We start from the raw sequence: 25,261 nt of genomic DNA, 5'->3' as shown, positions 1-25,261 counted from the left end.
CATTTTCTCTGACCACAAGGGACTGAAACTAGAAACAACCCCTAAGGAAAAAACCTGAAAATACTCAAAATCATGGAGATTGAACAGCATGCTATTAGACAATGAATAGGTCAAAAATGAAATTAGGGAAGAAATCAAAAGATTCTGGAAACAAATGAAAATGAACTCACAACAACCCAAAACTTATGAGACACAGCAAAGGCAGTCCTGAGAGGGAAGTTCATACTGATGCAGGCCTACCAAAAAAAGAAATATTTCAAACAACCTAACCCTACGTCTATAAGAACTCGAGGAACAACAAAGACAGGCCAGAGCAAGTAGAAGGAAGGAAATAACCAAGATCAGAGCAGACTTAAATGACATAGAGACTAAAAGCACAATTCTAAGGATCAATGAAGCCAAGAGCTGGTTCTTTGAAAAGGTAAACAAAATTGACAAGCCTTTAAGCTGGCTCATAAGAAAAAAAGAGAGAGCACCCAAATAAACACAATGAGAAATGAAAGAGGAGAGATTGCAACTGATACCACAGAAATACAAAGGATTGTAAGAAATTACTATGAAGAACTGTATGCCAAGAAATTTGAAAACCTAGGTGAAATGGACAAATTTCTAGAAAAATATAATCTTCCAAAACTGAATGAAGAAGAAGCAGAAATCCTGAACAGATCAATAACAGCAGATGAAATTGAAGCAGTAATCAAAAAACTCCCAAAACACAAAAGCCCTGGACCGGCTTTTTTCACAGGAGAATTCTACACAGTATTTAAGGAAGAACTAACCACTATACTTCACAGACTATTCCAAAAAATCTAAAATGATGGAAGACTCCCAAACTCTTTTTATGAAGCCAGCATCATCCTAATACACAAAACAGATATAGACACAACAAAGAAAGAAAACTTCAGGCCAATATTGCTGATGAACATAGATGCTAAAATCCTCAACAAACTGCATGCAACAATACATTAAAAAGATCATTCACCATGACCAAGTGGGATTCATCCCAGGGACACAAGTATGGTACAATATTTGCAAATCAGTAAATGTAATACATCACATAAACAAAGGAAAGACAAAAATCACATGATCATATAAATAGATACGAAAAAAGCATTTGATAAGGCACAACACCCATTTATAATAAAAACACTCAGCAAAGTGGGAATAGAGGGAGCATTCCTCAATATAATAAAGGCCATATATGAGAGACCTTCAGCCAACATCATACTCAATGGGCAAAAACTAAAATCTTTTCCATTAAGATCAGGAACAAGACAAGGTTGTCCACTTTCACCACTTCTATTCAACATAGTACTGGAAGTTTTAGTCACAGTGATCAGACAAGAAAAGGAAATAAAATGCATCCAAACTGGAAAGGAGGAAACAAAACTGTCACTGTTTGCAGATGACATGATAGTGTACCTAGGAAATCCTATAGATTTGGCCAAAAAACTGCTGGAGCTAATAAATGAATTTGGCAAAACAGTGGCATACAAAGTCAATATCCAGAAATCAAAGGCATTTTTGTACACCAACAATGAAACAGCAGAAGCAGAAATGAAGAAAAAAAAATCCCATTTGGTATAGCAACAAGAAAAACAAAATACCTTGGAATAAATCTAACCAACAAGGTAAAAGACCTGTACTCAGAAAACTACACAACACTGAAGAAAGAAATCAAGGAAGACACAAACAAATGGAAACATATACCATGTTCATGGATCAGAAGAATTAACATCATCAAAATGTCCATACTATCCAAGGCAATTTACAGATTCAATGCAATACCTAGTAAAGTACGAATGGCATATTTCACAGACATAGAACAAACACTTCAAAATTTATATGGAACCATAAATGACCCCGAATAGCTGCTGCAATTTTGATAAAGAAGAGAAATGTAGGAGGAATCACAATACCTGATACCAGACTGTATTACAAGGCCACTGTAATCAAAACAGCTTGGTACTGGCATAAAAACAGGCACATGGACTAATGGAACAGAACAGAGATCTCAGAAATAAATCCAAGTCTCTATGTTCAATTAATATTCAACAAAGGGAGTAATAACATAAAATGGAGTAAAAATATCCTCTTCAACAAATGGTGTTGGGAGAGCTGGACAGCTACATGCCAAAAAGTGAAACTTGAGCACCAACTTACACTATACACAAAAATAAATTCAACATAGATAAAAGATTTAAATATAAGTTGTGACAACATTAAAGTCCTAGAGGAGAACATAGGCAGGAAAATCTCAGATATTTCATGCAGCAACATTTTCACTGATATGTCCCCTAGAGCAGGGACATAAAGGAAAGAATAAACAAATGGGATCTCATCAAAATAAAAAGCTTCTGCATGGCTGAAAGAAAACAGTATTAAAATAAAAAGAGAACCAACTGTATGGGAAAACATATTTGCCAATGATACCTCAGACAAGGGTTTAATCTCCAAAATATACAAAGAACTCACATGACTCCACCCTAAGAAGACAAGCAACCCAATTAAAAAATGGGCAAAGGAGCCCTGGTTGGCATAGCTCAGTGGATTGAGCTCCTGATGTGAATCAAAGCATCACAGGTTTGATTCCCAGTCAGGGCACATGCCTTGGTTGCAGGCCATGGCCCCCAGCAACTGCACATGCACATTGATGTTTCTCTCTCTCTCTTTCTCCCTCCCTTCCCTCTCTAAAAATAAATAAATCTTACCAAAAAAATGGGCAAAGGACTTGAACAGACACTTCTCCAAGGAGGACATACAGAGGGCCCAGAGATGCATGAAAAGATATTCAGCATCATTAGCTATCAGAGAGAAGCAAATTAAAACCACAGTGAGATACCACTTCACACTGGTGAGAATGGCCATCATAAACAAAACAACAAACAAGTGTTGGAGAGGATGTGGAGAAAAGGGAATGCTAGTACACTGTTGGTGGGATTGCAGACTGGTACAACCACTATGGAAAACAGTACGGGATTTTCTCAGAAAACTGAAAATGGATCTGCCTTTTGACCCAGCAATTCCACTGATAGGGTTATATCCTAAGAACCCTGAAACACCAATCCAAAAGAACCTATGCACCCCAATGTTCATAGCAGCACAATTCACAATAGCCAGGTGTTGGAAGCAACCTAGGTACCCATCAGTAAATGAATGGATCAAAAAACTATGGTACATTTATACAATGGAATTCTATGCAGCAGAAAGAAAGAAGGAGCTCCTACCCTTTGCAACAGCGTGGATGGAACTGGAAAGCATTATGCTAAACAAAATAAGCCAGGCAGTGAAAGACAAATACCATATGATCTCACCTTTAACAGGAACCTAAACAACAAAACAAACAAACAAGCAAAATATAACCAAAGACACTGAAATTGAGAACAGGCTGACAGTGACCAGAGGGAAGAGGGAAGGAAATTTCAGGGGAAAAGGGGAAGGGTTTACAGGAACATGTATAAAGGACACATGGACAAAAACAAGGAGGAGTGGAAATGGGAGGGAGGTGGGAGAGCTGGTGGGGTGGGCTGGGATGGGAGTAAAAGACAGAAAACTGTACTTGAACAATTGAAATTAAAACAACAAAAGCACTGATAAATGAAACAATGTGGATGAACCTTGAAGACATGCTAAGCAGAAAAATTCAGAAGCAAAAAGCCACCTTACATTATTTCATTTGTGTGAAATACCCAGAATATATAAATCCAAAAGGAAAGGACAGAAATAAGGGTTGCACAATGGGGGAAACTGCCCGTGGGTGAGGATTTGGTTGACTTTGGAGAATGGAAATGTTTTGAAACTAGACAGAAGAGATGTTAGCACAACATCGTGAATGTACAAATTGAAATTGAATTGTTCTCTTTAAAATAGTTGATGCTATGTTGTAGGAATTTGCCTCATTAAATTATTATTTGTTTAAATAAAAAAAGACATCTAAATTATTAAGTGATTAACTTAAGTAATGACTTCCAGCAAGATGGAGGAATAGGTGGACTCACCGTACCTCCTTGCACAACCAAGATTAGAACAACAATAATTTACAGACAGAATAATACCCAGAACTGACAGAGGATTTATCTGAATGGAAGTTGGACAGCCAGAAGTTGAAGTAGACCCATACATCCAGACTGGTAGGAGAACACGAGCTGGGCAGGCGCGGGGCCGGTGCGGGTCAGTGGTGCACAGAGGTCGGGGAAAATTTGGTGCGAAATCAGTGCAACAGCCATCTGGGGCGCAAGAACGCAGCGGTGATCCCTGAGTACGCAAGCAGCAGCTGGGGGAACCAGTGGGGCAGCGATTGTGGACCAAGGCAGAACTCGCAGCCTGGGAGCCCAGAGAAGGGTCTGAGCCCAGGAAAACGGAACTGCCACCATTGTTCCCTCCCGCCCCCGCTCCTGCCCCCGCCCCTGCCCCCACATATAACGTCACAATCTAGCGACTGGGGTGCCCAGCCCCGGTGAACACCTAAGGCTCCGCCCCTCACCATAACAAGAGCAACCAGACTGGGGGGGGGGGAAGGAGAGACAGAGAAATATATGTTTCCAAAAGAACAAATCAGTCCCCCAGGACTCATCCTTTTGAGCGACCAAGAAAGAGCCAATCTATCAGATGCACAGTTCAAAACACTGGTGATCAGAAAGCTCACGGAATTGATTGATTTTGGGTGCAATTTAAATGAAAGGATGCAGGTTACCATAAAAGAGATGCAGGAAGATATACAGAGGAGAGCCAATAGTGAAAGGAAGGAATCTGAGTCTCAAAACAATACAGTGGACCAGAAGGAAGATAGAATCAACCAAGCAGGAAAGCATGATGAAATAAGAATTCAAAAAATCGAGGAAAAGCTTAAGAGCATCCAGGACACCTTTAAATGTTCCAACATCACAATTATAGGGATACGAGAAGGGGAAGGGGAAAAGCAACAAATTGAGCATGTATTTGAACAAATAATAAAGGAGAACTTCCCCAATCTGGCAAAGGGAACAGTCTTCCAAGAAATCCAAGAAGCTCAGAGAGCCCCAAAGAAGTTGGACCCAAGGAGGAACACACCAAGGCACATCATAATTACATTAGGCAAGGTAAAAATGAAGGAGAGAATCCTAGAAGCAGCAAGAGATAAGGGGACAGTCACCTACAAAGGAGTTCCCATCAGGCTGTCAGCTGATTTCTCCAAAGAGACCTTACAGGCAAGAAGGGGCTGGAAAGAAATATTCCAAGTCATGAAAGACAAGGACCTACAACCCAGATTGCTCTATCCAGCAAAGCTCTCATTTAGAATGGAAGGGAAGATAAAGTGCTTTTCAGATAAGGTCAAGTTAAAGGAGTTCATCATCACCAAGCCCTTATTTTATGAAATGCTAAAGGGACTTATCTAAGAAAAGAAGATAAAGAAAAGACATGTATAGTAAAAGGACAGCAAACTCACAATTATTAATAACCACACCTAAAGCAAAACCAAAAGAAACTAAATAAACAACTAGAACAGGAACAGAACCACAGAAATGGAGGGCACATGGAGGGTTAGCAGCAGGGGATGGGAGGAGGAGAGAGGGGGAAAAGGTATAGAGAATAAGTAGCATAGAATGTAGGTTGAAAATAGATAGGGGGAGGGCAAGAATAGTACGGGAAATGTAGAAGCTAAAGAACTCATAAGTATGACACATGGACATGAACTAAAGGGGGGAAATGTGGGTGGGAGAGGGGGTACAGGGTGGAGGGGAGGGAAGGGGGGAAATGGGACAACTGTAATAGCATAATCAATATAATATATTAAAAAATTAAAAACTGGTAATACAAAAAAATAAAGATAGTAACAAAAAAACCTTAAGTAATGAATTAGAGAAACAGAAGGAGACTAATCTTTTACTCCATATACTTTTGTAATACTTAAAATTTTACAAATTTATATTTGTATACTATTCCTTACATAATTAGAAGTTATAAAAAACAATCTATATCCAAACATATAAAATCTTAAGAGAAAGGTGATTAATAAAAATAAGGCAGAGATAAAAACCTAAATATGATTCACTTCCTGTTAAGGGGTTTAATTTATAGTAAGTTGACAAATCAACAAAAAATATTTTAAAAACATGATAGAAAAATAAGCAAAGAACATGAATAAGTAAATGTGGGTGAAAAAAAGTTCACCTTTGTTTATATATAATGAAACAAACACAAATTTACACGCAGCATTATTTTTTACTCATCGCCTTATGAAATTCTTAACAATGTAAATAGGATAAAGAGTTATTTCACCTGGTTGGCTTGAACCAGGAGGTGTATCTGGAACAGTAATAAGCTTGATACCTCAAAAAATAAATTTGATTACATTAACCATCTTTATCTATACAAAATTAGGAATTTAATTTGACTTTATATTTTTAAGATTATTTCTCTAAATGAACAATATACACACTTTCCTATCTTTACAATTCTACTATGGAAAGTTACTATATGGATTTTGTGTAAGAATGTTTACTGTAGCTTTATATTTTAGAATGGAAATCCTAGAAATTAACTAATAGAAAATCATAAAAATAATATATTCCCAAAACATATGTATCTTTAAAAAAAGTGCCATCCAATCACTATCATACTACATAATTCATATGTTTTGTTTTTCACCTAGTATTTCACATTTTTTCATGTTAGGGCATATATATCTACCTTGTAATATTTCATATGTTGCTAGTGATTTTTTATATAGTTTCCTCTAACTGATGATAAAAAATGATTGAAAGTCCCATGGGGAATTTTGATATTTAAGAAAAAAATCCCTATAGATTATCTTCTTTATAAACAGTTCCTCACAATCCTGTCTCCTTCGAAACACTAAACAGTATCGGTGTTATATAAGTCCTTTATGCAATACTTATGGTTAACTCTTTCAACAGACCATATCAACTGTACTTGAACAACAATAAAAAAGTTTAAAAGAATAAATAACTCAAATCATAAGTGAAGATTTTTACTAAATTGCAAAAAACCCTGGATAATTATACAGTTATTTTACATTTTGAAATTAAAAAAAGTTAAAAAATAAAAGAGCCTATCAACACAGTATCCCACAGTGCATATACCCACTAGGACCATGTGAGTAAACACAGATGGGTAATGAGTATAAACTTCACATGCAATCTTAATATATCAGTCCACAAAAAAAACATCTTTCCCCCCTCCAAAACCTCACAGCACTCAGCTAAGGTACTCAAAGATGCTACCAGATTCCAGGTGTAGAAGAATTACAAAAAGGTGTTCTAATTACCATGTTAACAGGCGTAATTCCCTTTAATCCTTTAAAATATTAGGAGAATAGGAAATATACCAACAAATTAGAAGCCAGTAATGAAAATTTGTTTTGCGTTCAACACCCTCATGTTTAACAGGAAACCAAATCCACAGAAATGATATTATTGGAATAAGTGGAGCTAAATTAGGACCTTGTGTGAGGTCTGCCCAGGCTAAAGCTCTTCCCACAACACTAGTTCCCCCTTGTCCACATGGGATACATTCTACAAACCCCACTGATGCCTGGAAACCTGGATAGTGCTGAACCATATATACATTATATTTTTACTGTACATACATAACCATAATAAAGTTTAATGTATAAATTAGGCAAGGTAAGAGATTAACAACTACTACTAATAAAATGGAACAATTATAACAATTTCCTGTAATAAAAACAATGTGAATGTGGTCTCTCCCTCTGAAAATATCTTATTGTACTGCAATCTCCCTTTTTCTAGTGATGATGTGAGATGGTACAATGCCTATGTGATGAGAAGAAGTGAGGTGAATACACTGAACCGGGGCATGAGTCCCTGGGTGGGAAAGAGTGGGACAGTGTGAGATTTCATCATGTTGCTTGGAATGGCAAATAATTTAAAACTTACGAGTTACTTATTCCTAGAATTTCCATTTAATATTTTCTGACCCTGGTTGTGGGTAACTGAAACCACAGAAAGTGAAACTGTGTGTGTGTGGTGACTACTGCATTGTTCTTGTCTCCTGCTTCTGCTGAAACCAGAGAGGAGCCAGAGACAGCACCTCCAAAATCAGGAAGACTGTTCTGTCCACCATACCAAAATGATCTCCCAAGGCTTAAGCAGAGCAGCTCATCAGAAGTCCATGCAAGAGGTCCTCCATTACATTTCAATAACAAAAGAATTTTTTTGCCTTTCAGTTGCTATGAAATTTACTTTCTATTCCTAAATAAAAATGCCCAGTAAAGAGAAAAAGAATAATTATATGAGGAAGGGAAAGGTGGGGGTCTTGTTCTAGAGACAGCAGAAGCTTCCCAGTTTAGATATTAATTACTACATATTGTACTAGGAACAAAACTGGCTGTAGTCCAGGAAATAAAACATCATCTTGGATCATGAAGATAACCTGTAAAGTTATCAGCAGATTGTTTTTAAAATAACAGATTAATAAAGTTAATGACATAGAAAATAGGTGTATTGAAAAACAAAGCCATGGGCCTTCCTCGTTACTAGTATTATAACTGGAGTGATGCTGTAAGTCATAAATGAACTTCCTTAAGAGCTTCCTGCATGACAGGCACTTTGCTAAGAGCTCCAAGTGCATCCCACTTTAACTCTACTGTCACCCAGTGAGGAAGGCATTAACTCACTTTACAGACGAGAAAACACATTTGAGGTTTATATAACTTGTTCCCACGTTTGTCCCAATGTCTGCAAACTGTGGCAAATAGTTGTAGAATGACTAAGTGTAACAACTACAATGGCTGTGAATGTGTTCTTTTCTCCTTTCATTACTAAAAATGATGGATGAGTGTAAATTACCAGATACTTAAAGGATTTTTAATGTCACCTGGCAGTTAAAGAATTTTGAAAAATACAAGCAGAAAGTACTAAACCTGAGACACTGGAAACTGTAGGTTTTGAATTGAGAGGTGTTGTATTGAGAGGTGTTGACACTGGAAAAAAATAACAAAGACAGGATCAACCATTAGGTAAAAATTTTCATGCTTCAATTTACTATGAAAAATGATTGCTATACATTTTTACACATAAGAAATGCTGAAGAACAGACACCTATGTGATGTATGTAGTGTGCTGAGAACCTACAAAAGCACAAATTTTATGTCATACACCTGTCACAGAAATGAATATGAGATAGCATTAATTACAAAAACTGCTTCTTTTCAATTATTCAGTGTCACTGATATTTAATATCTGATAAATAAAATCTAGAAATAAAAGACACCCTTTGTACCTTTAACACATGTTGGCATTTGAGGCTCCCAAGTACTGTTAGGTCCACAGGCGATAGTGTTACTGCCCTCAAGGTAAAAACCCTTCAGGCATTCAAGTACAACCATTGACTTGTAGGAAAATTTTTTTCCAAATCCTGACACCAGTCTTCCATTTGCAAGCACTGGATATTGACATTTGACCACTGAAAAGCAAATAAGTTCTAGAATTAATGGAAAGCTGTTTTAACGTAGGAATGAAAAAACTAGTGCAAAATAGTAATTTCCCCTGGGGACAAAGAGAGAAGGAATGGAAGGCAGAATGTTAATTTTAAAATATTAAGACTTTATTTGTCATTTTTATCATGTTTCCCACCTAGAACAGACTGTCATGATAGATTATTGGTTTCCTATATGTTTTCCCATTACTGACAAGTTTTGAGGAAGTCCTGACTACCACATACAATTTTCGGGTAAGTTCAAAACAACTTTGGATGCTCTTTAGCTCTAGGGATTTTTTAAAATAAATTTTATGCTGACACTGATTCAGTACCTTGATCTTTTAGAGAGGCAGGAAGGAAAGAGGCTTATAAAAAGGTAATATTTGAGCTCAAATGTTGAAAACAAGGTAGCCATGCAAAGATACACAGAGAGAAAGTCATCAGGTATCAACATACAAGAACTGGGGTGTTCAAGAAATAGAAAAGCCACTGGAGTTAGGACTGTGCTCCAAATATTTTGCACTGAACTCAGAGATCAAAAACATTTTCTATCGTAATCCCACAGGCCTAAAATAAAGTTAAAGCTTAATGTTAGCCCTTGTACCCATGTATTCTGGTATTTACCATTCTGCTCTACTTCTGAGCAAGTAAAATGCTGGGCACCACCCTCTAGACTGATTTCAGGATCCAACAATGGGTATGGCAAAATTAGGAAAAAAGTTACAAACGAACAAAAGAAAATGCTGGGCTGGGCATTAAGTACAAGAGAACATGTTATGAGAGTAAATCTGAGCAACACATAATGGTCTATAATGAGCTGCCCTTTAAGCCAGAAGAGGGCTCTTCCTCCTTGCACATGGACCTGAGTTTCCATCAAGGATCTTTTCTCTTCAACTTGTAGAGCTTCCTTTAGCAGTTCTTGCAATTAAGTTAGGGTAGTGACCATTCTCTTCCCTTCTGTCTCAAAAGGTTGCTGTTTGTTTTTTGTTTTTAATTTGGCCTTCAGTTTTAAAAGATTTCTCCTTGACAGAGATTTCTGTTCCCTGTTTTATTGTTATTTTTTCAACACATTATCAAATAGTATTGTCTTCTTGTGTCCACACTGAGAAGAAGGCAGCTGTCATTCTTACTTAGAGGGATGGGGCAATGTAATAAGTCTCTTTTGTCTCATTGGCTGCTTTTCTTTTTATCTTTTGTTTTCAGAAGTTTAACCAGGATGTGTTTAGTTTAGTGGGGGGTTCTTGATAAATTAAAAAAATTTGTTTATCCTGCTACAGTCACTGAATTTCCTGGACTTGTGCATTGTTGCTTTGGACATAATGTGGATACTTTTTGAACATTATTTATTCAAATAGTTCCATACTGTTGTCTTCCCTCTTTCTGAAGCCCCATTAACATGCATGTTTGACTGCTTGCTCCTCTTCCCCAGGTTGTAAGTCTCTCTCTCTCTCTTTACATTTTCAAATCAGGTTGGATATCTATTGCTCTCACTTCATGTTCACTGACCATTTCTGTGTTGTGCTAAACTGCCGTTAGTCACGGTAATGATTTTAAGTTAGGTTTACTGTATATAATTGACACTCAGTAAAACCATTTTAAGTGTATAGCTTGTATGAGGTTCAGTAAATGCAAACACTGATCATATAATTTCCAACACAATGGACATAAAAGAGTTCTGTCATTCTCTAACATTTCCTCGTGCCACTTTGTAATCAACTCTCCCCACAAGCACCTCCAACCACCTTCCCCAACCAGCCAACCATTGATCTGTGTCATTAGACTGTTTCTTTTCCAGAGTGTCATAATGGGATTACAACTTCTGAGTGCTGCTAGTTTCACTTAGCATAATGCATTTGAAAATCATTGCTTGTGTCATTGTGTGGATTAGAAGAAGTTTATTGCTTTTTATTGAGGAATGTTAAGCCATTACATGGATGTACCACAGCTGTTCATTCATTCACCAGCTGAGAAGCATGTGGATGTTTCCAATGTGGGGTGATTACAACTAATGCTGCTATGAATATTCTTATATAGGTTTCTATGTGAACATAGTTTAATTTACTTGGATTGCTGCATTGTATGGAAACTTTATAAGAAATTGCTAAACAGTGTTCCAAAATGGACCTACCACTTTGCATTCTTAACAACTATACATGGGAGTCCCAATTGCTCCATACCTTTGCCAGAAGATGTTATTTTTATTTTCTTTCTTGTTTTTATTTCCAGCCATTTTAGTAGGTGTTTAGTGATATCTCATTGTAGTTTTAAATTATATTTCTGTATTTATTAATTCTACTGAGCAACTTTGCATGTACTTTTTGCTATCCATATATTTACTTTGACAAAATAAGTGTAGTCAAATATTTTTCTCATTTAAAAAAATTGGGTTGTTTTTTAATGATTGTGTTTTGAGAGATTTTTCCATATTTTCATACATATTAATTATCAGGTATGTGCTTTGGCAATATTTTCTTTCAATCTTTGGTTCATTTTTAAAAATCCTTATAACAATATCTTTTGAGAGCAGAAGCTTTCAGTTCTTTAAAGGATCACAATTTTGCACTTAAGAAATCTTTGGCCAAGTCATGAATATGATCTTATTTTCAAGTAAAAGTGTTATAATTTTGACTTTAGGTTAAGTCTAAGATCTATTTTTAGTGCATGCTTGAATATGGTGCTAACATGGGTTGTGGTAGTCTTTCATGGCATATTGATGTTCAATTGTGCCTGACCTTTACCTTTTATTTCACTGAATTTGTTTGTACATGTGTGATAAAATCAGTTGGGCCCATATGAAAGGGGCTATTCTAGATTCTCTATTCTGTTGATTCTTTTCTATTATATGCATTGTAGTGTGTTGTATAAGGCTTGACATCAGATAGAATGAATCTTTTATTTTTTTCAAAATTATTTTGACTCTTCTAATGCTTTTATTTTTCCATATAAATTTTAGAATCAGTTTATCAATTTGTATAAAACGTATGCTGGAGCTTTTATTGGAATTATACTCAATTTATAGATCAGTTACAAGGAATCAATATCTTTATTATATTGATTCTTGTAACCCATGAACGATGAATTGCTCACTATTGACATCTTCTTTAATTTTGTAAGTGTTTAGTTGTCCTAACCATTCAAATATTGCATAAGTGTTGTTAGATTCATTTGTATCTACTTTATGTAGTTCAGAGTTATAAATGATACTTTTTACATTTCTAATCATTTATTGCTAGTTATATACATACCGTTGATTTCTGTACATTGAGCCTGTGTCTTGCAACCTTGGTAAGACTTTGTTCACTCTTTCATATTTTCCACACAGACAATCATGTCATAACCGAATAAGTCCATTTTATTTCTCCCTTTCCCTTATGTATGCTTATTTCTATATCTTGCCTTATTGTACTCAATAGAACCTTAAGTACATAATGGTGGATAGAGTGGTAGGAGTAGACATCCTTGTCTCATTCCTACCTCAGTTGCAAAAGAAATATTTTGTCAAGTGTATTGTCTGTGTGATTCTTGTAGGTGCCTTTTATGAGGTTGAGGTAGTTAAATTCCTTCTATTCCTAGTTTGCTAAGAACCTTTACCATGAGAGATGATGAATTCTGTCAAATTCTGTTATGAAGATTATGTGTTTTTTCTTCTTTAGAGTCTCTTTAGAAGGTAAATTATACTGATTAAGTTTTGAACTTGCATTCATGGAAAAACTCTTACTTGATTATGATCCATTCTAATTTTTCTATATGACAGAATTTGATTTGTTTAATGGTTTTGGTTCTATGTTCATAGTGGATATTGTTTTTAATTTTCCTGCAATGTTTTGCTTGGTTTTGGTATCAGGGTAATGCTGTCCTTATGGGATGAAGTGAGAACTATTTCCTCTTACAGTATTTTATTGAAGAGTTTATGTAGAGCTGTTATTATTTATTCCTTAAATGTTTAGTAGAATTCCTAGTGATGACATGGGCCCTGCATTTCTCTTTGTGAAAAGGCTTGTATGTCAGATTTGTTGGCAGAAAGTTGTACGTTATTCCTTTATTGTCCTTTAAGTGTGCAGAATATTTAGTGATGTTCTCTTCTTCATTGTTGATACTGGTGGTTTGTATCTTCTGTGTTTTTTCTCAGACTCACTACGGGTTTATCCATCTTACTGCTCTTCTCCAAGAACCAGGTGTTGGCTTTCAATGATTCTCCCTACATTTTTTTTTTCAATTTTATTGATTTCTGCTTTGATTATTTTCTTCTGTTTCCTAGATCTGAGTTCAATTTGCTCTTCTTTCTTAGTTTCTTAAAGTTGAAGGCTTAGATGATCAAATCTGAAACTTTTCTCTTGTCCTAATATAAGTATTTCATGCTGTGAATATCTGTCTTAGCAATGCTATTGCTGTACTCCAAAAACTTTTAAAATGTTGATATATTCTGTTTTCATTTTTATTCAATTCAACACATTCTAATTTTCCTTGTGACTACTTTTATTGTGGTTTAGTTAGAAGTGTTGTGCATAGTTTTTAAATATTTGGGGGTTTCACAGATATCTCTTTTGACTTCTACATTCATTCCATTGTAAAGATACTCTACTGTGAATAATTTCAATTTCTGAAATAAAAAAAAATTTAAAACATATTTCCTAGAATATGGTACTAAAGATTGTTCCATATGCACTTGAAAACAGAAAATATTTTGCTGTTTTTCACTGGTTCCTTTTGTTCAAGAGTCAAATACCCTCCAATGTCTCCCTGTTGTTGGCCATGCTTAAATATCTTTAACATTGTTGTTTAAGTATAGGCAAATTTTTGAGATATTATGGGTTTGTTTCAGACAATAGCAATAAGTGAGAATCCAAGTAAAGCAAGTCACAATTGTTTTTCTGGTTATGGCATTGCCTTCAATTTGCAAAAAATGTGATGTGTGCAAAGCACAATAAGGCAAAGCACAGTTAAACAAGATATGCCTATATGTGTGGTCCAGAGTTTATCAATCTTGTTGGTGAGAGGGTTAGTCTTTTACAATTTATTCTCCCTTTTCCTTTAGCCAGATCTCACAAGTATAAAGAGCTGTCCTACTTGTCTTATAATAACATAAAACTTTCTTAAAGCCAATGTATGATTTTTGATGTTTTTGAACCAGAAAATTTTAATTCACGCATATACATAGTAATTAACAATGTCTAAACGGGAATACCAAAGCACATGTGGGGTGAAGAGTGGGAAATTCTACAACTAGAATTATTTTTATTCTACTTGACACATATTCAATTAAATTAGAAGCCAATTTAACAGGGAAAACAAGCAAAATGTCTTTTTAAAAAACTTGTTTACCAAAAAATTGGTAAAATTTTCTATACTATTTATGAATGAGATGGAAATAAATGGAACTATTTTTACCTTTACATTCAGGAGGGCCACTGCTCCACTGGTTATGCCCAGTACAGACAAGCCTGCTCTCTCCAACAAGGGAATATTCATCTGGTCCTTTTGAAGGATTGCAAGCATAAATTACTACTTCATTATATTCAAATGTGTCCTTGTGGCTATTGGTGTATATTCCATTTGCTATTTGTCCAGGTGGTTGACACAAAATTTCTTAAGGAAAAAAAACAGACATAAAAGGTAAAATGAGAAAAATTAAATGTGTATTAGTAATGTCCTATGAACTACCTTCAATAAATTCAATAATATAGGATTTTTACAATCTAGTTGTGAATCCAATATCTGGTTAAAAGAGAGTTTCTTTGAGAAAATGTACCATCTCAACTTAAACCACTAATAGAGAAATAAAATTTTAGAATAAAACCTGTTTTTTTAAATACCCATATAAGATACCTAAATAAAATACCTGTATTTATCTGTACGGCCATGCTAAGTTTTTTTTTTCTCATCAAAACAGATGCTGACAATTTAATGAGAATATATACTTCTAATTAAGAAAAACTCAGTGCTAGTTGAGAAATGCTAACATCCCTTCTTAAACCAATAATTTACAGGTAGGCCAAGACTTTATTGTCTCTTTTTCACTGTCATCCAGAAGAGTATACAGTGACATTTTCCAGTGGCTTCACACTGTTTGATGATGCAGTGGAGAGAATCTGGAGGTCTTCCTTTAAGTCAGGTACTGAAGAGATTCAAGAATGTAAAGCAGTGGCATTCTTTTCCATGTTTGTTTTGGAAATTTTGATTTTACACAAAAAATATGTTGCATATGTTAACATGTATTGAGTTTACTGTTTTTAAAAATGAATTAGTAAGTGATTATTTAGAAAACTTCTCTTTTAATTCCAATATAAAGAATATCAGTAGCACTAACCGACCTGCAGAAGAGCTCCGTGTGGGTCTTTGTTCATTGTAAGGCATAAAGGAGTCCCCAGGGGACAGAATTTGAGCACTGCTGCTCTAAATTCTCAAGACAGCATATACTTACTTTCACACTGTGGGGGATTTCCACTCCATTCCATAGTAGTTCCAGAAAGCACACAGTGGAGAATTTTTGTCCCAATTAAGTAATAACTAAATGAGAAAAGAAATGATTGTTTCTTTCTCAGTTAACAAGAATACATAATACCAAAGAACTTTTTATGGGGTTGATTTTCTGCACTACAGTAGCTCCAGGAAGAAGTTTCTCAAGTGGCATTTATAGGACGTGCTAACCACATCTGCAGTTTTTTTTTAAAGATTTTATTTATTTATAATTAGAGAGGGAAGGGAGGGAGAAAGAGAGAGAGAGAAACATCAATGTGCAGTTGCTGGGGGCCATGGCCTGCAACCCAGGCATGTGACCTGACTGGGAATTGAACCTGAGACGCTTTGGTTTGCAGCCCGCGCTCAGTCCACTCAGCTATGCCAGCCAGGGCCACATCTGCAATTTAATGAACTAAAGAGATTCTTCACATGAACACATATTGGCCTGGAGCAAAATGTCTGTAGAAATCTGTCATGCCTGACAGACTGGGGCTTGCTGCCTCTGGCAGTCAGATCACACGTTCACTTCTATGTCCTTGCTCACGCCATTCTGCTCAGTCAGGACAACACTGAGAGGAGAGATCTGGCCCAAGAGCTCATCTTTCTGGATTTGAGTCCCAGCTCCAAGACTGACTTGTTTTTTGAGCTTAGGCAAGTCCCTTAATGTTTCTCGATCTTAAATTCCTCACCTATGGAAATGGTATATATATTGTGGGGTTGTTTTGAGTAGTAGGTAAATTAACATTTGGAACACAGTGAGTGCTAGGCAAGTTTTGGGTATTATGCATATTCTTCAGTTTGGAGTATCTTCTTAAGAATGGCTCAGGAAGACCCCTACCTGATGAAACTTTTTATTTGACAGTCTAAGAGAAAACAGGTCAGTGCCCTTGTCTAAATAGCCAGGTATAGCATGCTTTAAAAATCCTCGCAACACAGCAGTGTGCCTCTTGCGGCACACTGGTTGAAAATGCTGGTCTGTGTATGTTAATTGCTGTGTCTGTGTTTTGGTGCTTCACAAGATGCCTCACAGGCTCTCTCTATATTACTAGTGATGGGATAGTCTCACTTGATCAAATTAAAAAATAGTCAGTAAAACTGCCTGTACTTGCTTCCGGCTGAATTTTCCCCCAAGGCTCATCATCGGTTCTATATTATAATATATTAGGAGAGAATTCTGGGATCATGGCAGGATAGGAAGCACCAAAAATATGTCTTCCCAGCTAGACAATAACTCCACTGTTAGAAGCTGCCTGATGTAACTGTTTGGGAACTGTGGAGTCTGCTGAAGGCTTGCAACTTCCAGGAAAGACCTGGACAGGCGAACTGCATTAATATTGGTCACTTTCAGTTCTTAGCACAGTGGTAACTGCCCATCCCACTCTCACAGCAGGCAGCTGTGCCTGTGTTTCTGGAGCAGCTTATGAGCAGCCCGAGGGACCCAGGGCAGGCAAAATGGACCGTGTCCTTGGGGATCTGTGCTCTTATATTGCCTGCTGTTTCTGATCACAGAGAAGCAGACAGAGAGGTGGGCAGACACTGTTGTCCCCTCCCCCAAGTTGCAAGCCCCATAGTTCCTTCTTACATTTTTCACTTTTTCCCCTTTCAGGAGACAGACATTAAAAACTGTAACATTTGAAACCACAGCACAGGCCTAGAAAAATCTGTTTACATGTTGGGCTGAATCTGAGCACAGAGGCACTTTCAACTATCAAAAAATTAATAAACAAGCAAAGTAACAAGAAACCCTAGGATATGGTGAGAATCTGATACCCAGAGTTACCCCCATTATTAGGTCCTAATGTCCAGTTCAACCAAAAATATTATAAGGCATATAGAGAAAAAGGAAAGTATGGCCCATTCAAAGGAAAAGTAAATCAACAAAAATGTATTTCTGCAAAAAGATATAAGAGGACATGTAGTATAAAAAGACTTTAAGATAGTCATTGAAACTGCATGGACTTCTTTTGGAGGCCATCTTGGTGACAAACCTGCATTTTCCAGTGCCACAGTCTTCGTTTTCTTCATGAGACAGCTGAGTGGCCATTGCAGAGATGTGGATATTTGTGAATACCCAGACGGGCAAGACTATCTATCACTCTCAAGGTGGGGGGCCCAGTGATACTATTGAGAATCTCAAATCCAAAAACAAAAAGAAGGAGTGCATCCTCCTGACTAACAGCATCTGATGTTTGTATGCAAAAGCCTGGGGGTGGGGGGCACCACACTCTGTCAGACTACAGTTCCAGAAATAGCCTACCCAGCACTGGGAGCCTCACCTGTGGGGTGGCATCAGTGAGCTCCTCCTGCTCCCCAGGAATACACCAGCCAGAAGTGCTACAAGTGTTGTGCTTGCCTGCGCCTTTCTGCTGTCAATGACGGCAATAAGAAGTCAGGCCATCCCAACAATTTGTGTCCAAGAAGAAGTTGAAAAGAGGGCTCTCCACAGCCTACTCCAATGTAAACAGAGGGGTCTCTGCCAGAGATTCATGGTCCTGGGGCCTCAGTAAAATTTGAGAAAAATAAATGTCTTAAGGATGCTCAAAGAACTACAGGAAGAAATGTATAAAGTGAGGAAAACAATGTGTAAACAAAATGGAAATATAAATTCAGAGGTAGAAATGCTAAAAATAACACCTTTCCAAAAAATTCTGGAGTCCAAGGTTCAGCTAAAATAAAAAATTCCATAGATGAATTAAATACAGTTTTGCGTAGGAAGAAGGAAGAATCAGCAAACCTGAAGATGGACAATGAAAATTATTTCATCTGAGAAACAAAAATGAGAGAAGACTGAAGTGAAGGGAACCTAAGGGACCTGTGGGACACCAGTAAGCAGACCAACATTTATGCACTATGGGAATCCCTGAAGGAAAAGACAAAGAGAAAGGCACTCAGAGAATTTTAAAGAAATAATGACTGAAAGCTTCCCAAACTTGATAAAAGGCATGACTATACATGTCCAAAAAGCTCATCAAACTCCAAGTAAAATGAAATCAAAGACCCACAGTAAGACGCATAATAATCAAACTTTCCAAAGGCAGCGATGAAGAGAGAATTCTGAAAGCTGCAAGGGAGCAGTGAATCATCAGGTACAAAGGATCCTAAATATGATTATCAGCAGATATCTCATCAGACACCTGGGGGCCAGAAGACATTGAACTAAGAGACTCAAAATGGCCCTGGCTGGCGTAGCTCAGTGCATTGAGTGCAGGCTGTGCACCAAAGTGTCGCAGGTTCGATTCCCAGCCAGGGTACATACCTGGGTTGCAGGCCATAACCCCCAGCAACTGGACATTGATGTTTCTCTCTCTTTCTATCTCCATCCCTTCCTTCTCTAAAAATAAATAAATAAAATCTTTTTTTTTTAAAGGAGACTCAAAAGGGATCGGAAAATATGGTCAACCAAAAATCTTCTACACAGCAAAACTGTGTTTCAAGAGTGAGAGAAATACTAAGACTGTCCCAGAAATAAAAAGTTAAGAGAATCTGTTATTACAACTCACTTGCAAAAAATGCTCCTGAGTGTCTTAAAAGGTGAAATTAAAGGACACTAGAGAATAACTCATGCTGAATAGGCCAACATCTCCCTATAGGTACATACACAAGTAACTACTAAAGCTAGCATTATTGTGACAACGGCTTATAAACACATATTATTTTCTATGTGATTAAGAAACTAAACTTACAATGAAAATAAATAATGAAGAAGAAGCCAGTATTGCAATTATTATAGAGGAATGAGATGGAGTTGATGGAATCCATTGTTGTAATTTTTTGAAGTTGGTATAAATTCAAAGTGCAGTGTTATAACTCTAGGATATTAAATGTAATCCTTATGGGCACCACAGACAAGATCACTATACAATATACACAAAAAGAAATGAGAAAGGAATTCCAACATTTCATTATAAAAATCAACTAATAAAAAACAGAAATGCACAAAATGAAGGGCAAAATAAAAAGCTTTCAGAAAACAAATAGCTCCCTTCTTGTCAGGAATTACTTTAAATTTCAGTGGATTATACACTACAACCAAAAGGCAGATATGGGTAGAATGGATAGAAAAACAAAAGATCCAAATTATGCTGTCTACAGGCAACTAACTTGAGATTCAAGGATATGTACAAGTTGAAAGTGAAAGAATGGAAAAGGATGTTCCGTGCAAATTATAACCAAAAGAGGGCAGAATGGCTATACTAATTCATGTTTGGAACCACCCTGCCTGGTGTCAGAAGCTGTAACCCCTGCCAAGGCTAAGGCTAAGGCTAAGGGAGTGGCCTTGGACCATAAACCAGCAAGGAGACAAAACCTTATCTCCCTGGCAGGAGCGCTGCTTCTGCTGCTTCATTCATAACTGAACCCCAAAGCTTGGTCGGTTAGCCAAAGACAGGTAAGATTCCCCAAGGTGGGGACTATCTAAGACAGGCATGATCACGTGGGAGGCCCCCAGTAGAAGGACTTTGGGGGCTACATCAAAAGCGGGTGATGGACCCTCGCTCCTTGGCTTTAAAATAGCCTGAGTCCTCATCATCTGGGAGAAAATCTCCTTATCTCTTGGTTGCCTTAGTTCCCTTGCTCCACCTAAGCCTGAAACAATGACAGGGTGGTACAGCTCTGTGCTGAAAAGAGTGGATTCCTTGGGTGATCAGGCCTAAGAAAGAATATGTAAATTACTGTGAAACCTGCTTTGTTTAGAATGCTCTCAGTTGAATGAGAAAGGTCTAAGGAAGAAGAAAGTTTGTTCCTTAAAGTTTCACAGCTCTTTGACCCTGACTCAAAATAGGCCCTCAGACTTCCTTGTTATCTACTGTTTGATCCTTACTTCCTAGCAATGAGTAATGAGCTTTTACCTGAATTCTTATGCAAACAAAAGCAATAAAAAGCCGAAGCTGCACCCTCCAGGAGAGTGGGTGGCCAAGGCACTCCCCACGTGAGGGGTGGCCCTGCTGTTCCTATTCCGCCACAGGACCTGGTTGTCTTTGTGTATGTTTTTTTGATGAGCCGTCTTCAGCAGTCCGTAATCACTGCTGGCCAGTGACGCACGCATCAAATTCAGACAGAACAGACTTTGAATTGAAAAAGGGTATAAGACACAAGAAGCACATCATATTTTAATAAGTTTTATGTACTTTAAGAAGATATAATAATTATAAACATTTATGCACCTACTGACAAACTTTCAAAATATATATAGCAAAAACTGACAACTGAAGGAAGAAATACACATTTTTATGTAACAGGCCTATCTCCAATAATAGTTAGAGACTTTAATATCAAAATCACAATAATAGATAACACAAGACTGAAAATAAGGAAAGAGGACTTCAACAACACAGTTAATCAGCTAGATTTCACAGTCATAAAGCACCATAGAACAGAATACACATTCTCCTCATGTGCACTTGGGACATCTTCCAGGATAGACCATAGGATGAGTCACAAATTAACATTAACTATCCAAAAGGATTGAAACAGATAGAAATCATATCAAGCAGCTTCTCTGACCACATAGGATAAAGTTGTTCAACATAAACCTTCACATCCTGAAGCTTTTCTGAAAGAACAGATTCATTGAGTAGCCACACGCTAGTCAGGGAAAAACACAAACAAAAACAAAACAAACCAGGTCCTGGGACATGTGGTCTGAACTACCAGCAGCAGGGACAGATGCAGAAGGCAAACATTTCTGCCATCCTGGGTTTAATGGGGTTCTTTTTATAGTTTTAAGGAGAAAGATATAAATTATTTTGAAGGAATTCACACTTGCTGTAGATAAGGGGGTGCAGAAGAGGAATAAGTGGGGTAGTTCTGGGACAGGTGCAGAGTCTGTAGAGGAAGAAATGATGGGAGCCCTTTGAGTGTTGGATGGCAATAATCTGAAAAGTTCACGTGCAAGCAGGATGTGGTGAAATCTGGTGGTCAGCAACTCCTTTTGAAATAAAAGCTGTAGCAGCTCTTCTATTAACACTATTCTGAAATAGCTCTGGAAGTTGATTCAAAGTTTCAACATACATTCCAGAAAGGGAGCAGTCTTAGTTTCTGCCCTTGGCTCACTCCCTGTCTCTCCTATCCACTCTCAAGCTGTTACAGGGTGCAGCCAAGAGGGGGGACCCCAAATGGGCATTTGAAATGGGGTCCAGAACTTAAGGTGTCCAGGAGATTTTGGGATGTCTCCATCCCCCCCTACCCAGGGTGTGGGTTGGGGGAAGGGACAAATGGAGCAGGGCTATTGAGAGCTGTTTAGCATACCAAAAACCTTGCAGCTAAGCTCTGGCATGGTCATTTGGCATATCTATAACCTTTGACTGGTTGCATAGATATGTTAAGTAGCTGTGATCAGCTCTAAGCCAGGGGAATGGAAGTAACTTCCCCACCCAGATGTAACTGGGGGGGCAGGTCCCCTGAGTTACAGCACCTGCCTGGGAGCTCAGAGAGGATTGGCTCCAGGACATGGGGCCACGCCTGCCCAGACTCAGGATGGCAGCCCAGTAAAGCTGGAAGGATACAAGTTCTGGCATGTGAAGCCGAGTGTGGGAGGAGTCGGAAATGAGGCTGCAGAGGAAGATTGGCCGCGGGGATTTAAAACCAGATTTGGCGGCCATTGAGGAGGAGAACCATGCTGCTTTAGGGAGGAGAGCCATGTGCAGCCCTGAGGAGGAGAAGCACGCAGACTTGATGGAGTGTAGACTCCTGCAGCCCTGAGAGAGGGAGAAGCACGCGGCAGCCCTGAGGGAGAGAACCACACGTCTTTAGCAGAGTGGAGACTCCCGCATCCCAGAGATGGGGGAACCACGCGGCCTGGCAGAGTGGGGAACCCCCCTGAAGCTTTAGAAGGGGGAACCACCACCTGGTTTTAGCAGAGATCCCAGCGACTGAGCTGAGGGTGCCAGGAATGCAGGGAGGTCTCCCAGTCGAGATCGAGTACTAACTGGGAAGAACCAGAGGACTACCTGAACCATGTACTTCTATTTCCTTTCCTGAGATACGGTACTCTGGACTGGGCAAAGGGGGAAGGAAGGAAGGACTGTGTGTTTGTGGGTGTTTTAAGGGACTTAGGGATTTTGGTAAAGACATTAGGTCACTACTTTAAGTTTGTATAGCATTAAATAAAAGTTTCCTTTCCTTTTCACAAATCTCTGGCATTGAGAGATGTCTTTCCTCTGGCGGCAGACATAACAGACCCGGGGCCTTCTTTCAATAATAGTATATCATCCCAGGCCCCCCTTGTTGTGTTCTGTAACAAAGCCTTCTGTAATTTAATTTGGAACCATGTCACTATGATTACTAGATTTTTAACGCCTACAACAGACTTATTATTACACATAGTATTATATGACTTTGCTTTCCTTTCATTTAAAGTTCTATGTATTACACACTGATCTCCACAAAGAACCCAAGAGTTGATTGGCTGTAAATACAACTTGTCACACAGAAAGCAAGATGAAATCAACATTATGGAAATGCTTAGGAGAGAACCAAACAAATAAAACTAGTAACATTTACCTTATCTCTCTAGAGCAACTTACCCGTCATTACAAACATAGTGAGCCTGTGAACCAAACTGGTAAGTTCCATTTACATAGACCACTTGACCATTTGTGGGATCTCCTAGTTGTGGGCATGGTTTTTCTAAAAAAAAATTTCAAATTTGTTGTTTTACACCACTGTCAAAACAGATTTGAATCAAAATAAAAAGTCTACATTGCTTTATTAAATTCATGGAAATAGTTTCTTTCTTATTTGTCTTTATTAAATTTATTGGGGTGACATTGGTTACTAAGTTTATATAGGTTTCAAGTGTACATTTCTATGGTACATGATTTGCATATTACATTGTGTGCCCACCACCTAAAGTCAAATCATTTATGTCACCAGGTATTTTCTCCTCTTTACCCTTTACTACCTTCCCCCACCAACCCCTTTTCTCTGATAACCACCAAAATGTTGCCTGTGTCTATAAGTTTCAGTTTTATATCCCACATATGAGTGAAGTTATATGATTCTTAGCATTTTCTGACTTATTTTGCTTAGCATGTTATTCTTAAGTTCCACCCATATTGTCACAAATGGCTGAACTTAAGAATCACATTTCTCCAGACAATCGATAGCCAAATTAAAAATGTCCTGGAGATTTTCAAAGCCTGAAAAAATACATTACTATCTAAAATCTAACTTCACACAAGAAAACCATCATTTCAGTAGAGAACTATGAAGTCTAATATATGTGGAAGTCTCTAGATCAATAAAAGTAAATGCTTTTGTGTCCTTACTTGTACAAGCTTCCTGGAGAGGTTCCCATGTGTTATCAGGCCGGCAAACAGAAGACACGGGAAGACTAGGAACAATACGCATGTATCCTGGACGACACTGATATTGTACACTGTCCCCAGCTTGATAAACGTCCTTAGAACCACCTTGGAGCATCATAGATACATATCTTGGTGGAGCACCACAGGCATCTAGGTATAACAGAATGAGAACATGAAAGTAAAGCATTTTCTCCTTTTCACCCAGCCTTGGATTATAGCCTGGCAGCAGGCAGGTAGGACAGAATAAAGGGAAAGATCGTTGGCAAGGTTTTAAGTGATTGTTGTGTGCATTTACAGGATGATGTGCCACACCTGATTTAAGCAACATTCCATCAGCTTTTAGTTTCTCAGAGAGTAAAGTGAATATTCATTCAACAGTAAATTGAAGAGACAGCAGCAATATTTTTGGTTTTAAAAGATATTTATAAGTATGCAACCTTCACTGTTGTTTTCTCAATTCATTTCACACTTACCTCTCTCCTAAGAAGACTTCTGTAGTATATAGCCCCCGATCAGATTACCCTTCCACAGTTTGAAACACAAACTGATGATGATAACAACTTGTCACTTCAGGCACAGACTTCTCTTGGAATGCCAGTGCCTGAGGTCAGGGACAATAGGCCTTCTTTTCCTACTATACTCTGCACCTAGTGGGTGCTCAAGAAATGCTGTCATAAGCACTGACTGTTAAATAATCATTGCACATTTCATAGATCAAAATCTGGACTAAACTATTTCGAAATGTAAGACTTCATATGTTTCGTATCAGTGAACTGAGCACTTTGTAAGTGAATAGATGCCAATTAAAGATCAATATTTATAACTTTAACATTATTTTAAATATAATTTATTCTTCCCTCACTAATCAATGGGTCATGCTTGGCCTGAAAAATTCTCTGAGGCAGCTGTTTGGTCATATCATTATGTCATTAGAATTTTTTATTTCTTATTTTTTTCAGTAGTAGTTTTTTCCTCCCTAGAATACTGTTGCTTCTACTTTAGCAATTCTTCTTCCTCTAAATTGTCTGTGGGCTTGAAAGCCTAACAAATGTGAT

At 37.6% G+C, this 25,261-nt stretch overlaps 1 protein-coding gene across 1 annotated transcript; it reads right to left on the bottom strand.

The window, feature by feature from the left end:
- Positions 1-7,683: 7,683 nt before the first annotated feature.
- LOC114512111 (membrane cofactor protein-like) lies at positions 7,684-24,498 on the bottom strand. Its single transcript, XM_036014971.1, has 5 exons — positions 24,168-24,498; positions 23,424-23,526; positions 15,863-15,948; positions 14,830-15,027; positions 7,684-9,426 (listed from the first exon to the last, which is right to left on the bottom strand). The coding sequence occupies exons 1-5, from the start codon at positions 24,391-24,393 to the stop codon at positions 9,218-9,220; spliced, it is 822 nt and encodes a 273-aa protein (XP_035870864.1). The 5' UTR covers positions 24,394-24,498; the 3' UTR covers positions 7,684-9,217.
- Between the last annotated feature and the right edge of the window lie 763 nt (positions 24,499-25,261).

This window comes from Phyllostomus discolor, chromosome 14 (assembly GCF_004126475.2).
Source record: "Phyllostomus discolor isolate MPI-MPIP mPhyDis1 chromosome 14, mPhyDis1.pri.v3, whole genome shotgun sequence".
Lineage (NCBI taxonomy): Eukaryota > Metazoa > Chordata > Mammalia > Chiroptera > Phyllostomidae > Phyllostomus > Phyllostomus discolor.
The sequence above is the reverse complement of the archived record's forward strand: the minus strand, read 5'-3'. Positions and strand labels throughout refer to the sequence as shown.

Coding starts and splice junctions, on each gene's coding strand:
- LOC114512111 (XM_036014971.1), bottom strand. CDS start 24,393: ATGCTTTACTTTCATGTTCTCATTCTGTTATACCTAGATGCCTGTGGT. Junction 23,527..24,167: donor TCTCCAGGAAGCTTGTACAA/GTAAGGACACAA, acceptor ATTTTTTTTTAG/AAAAACCATGCCCACAACTA. Junction 9,427..14,829: donor TGGCCCTCCTGAATGTAAAG/GTAAAAATAGTT, acceptor TTTGCTTTTCAG/TGGTCAAATGTCAATATCCA.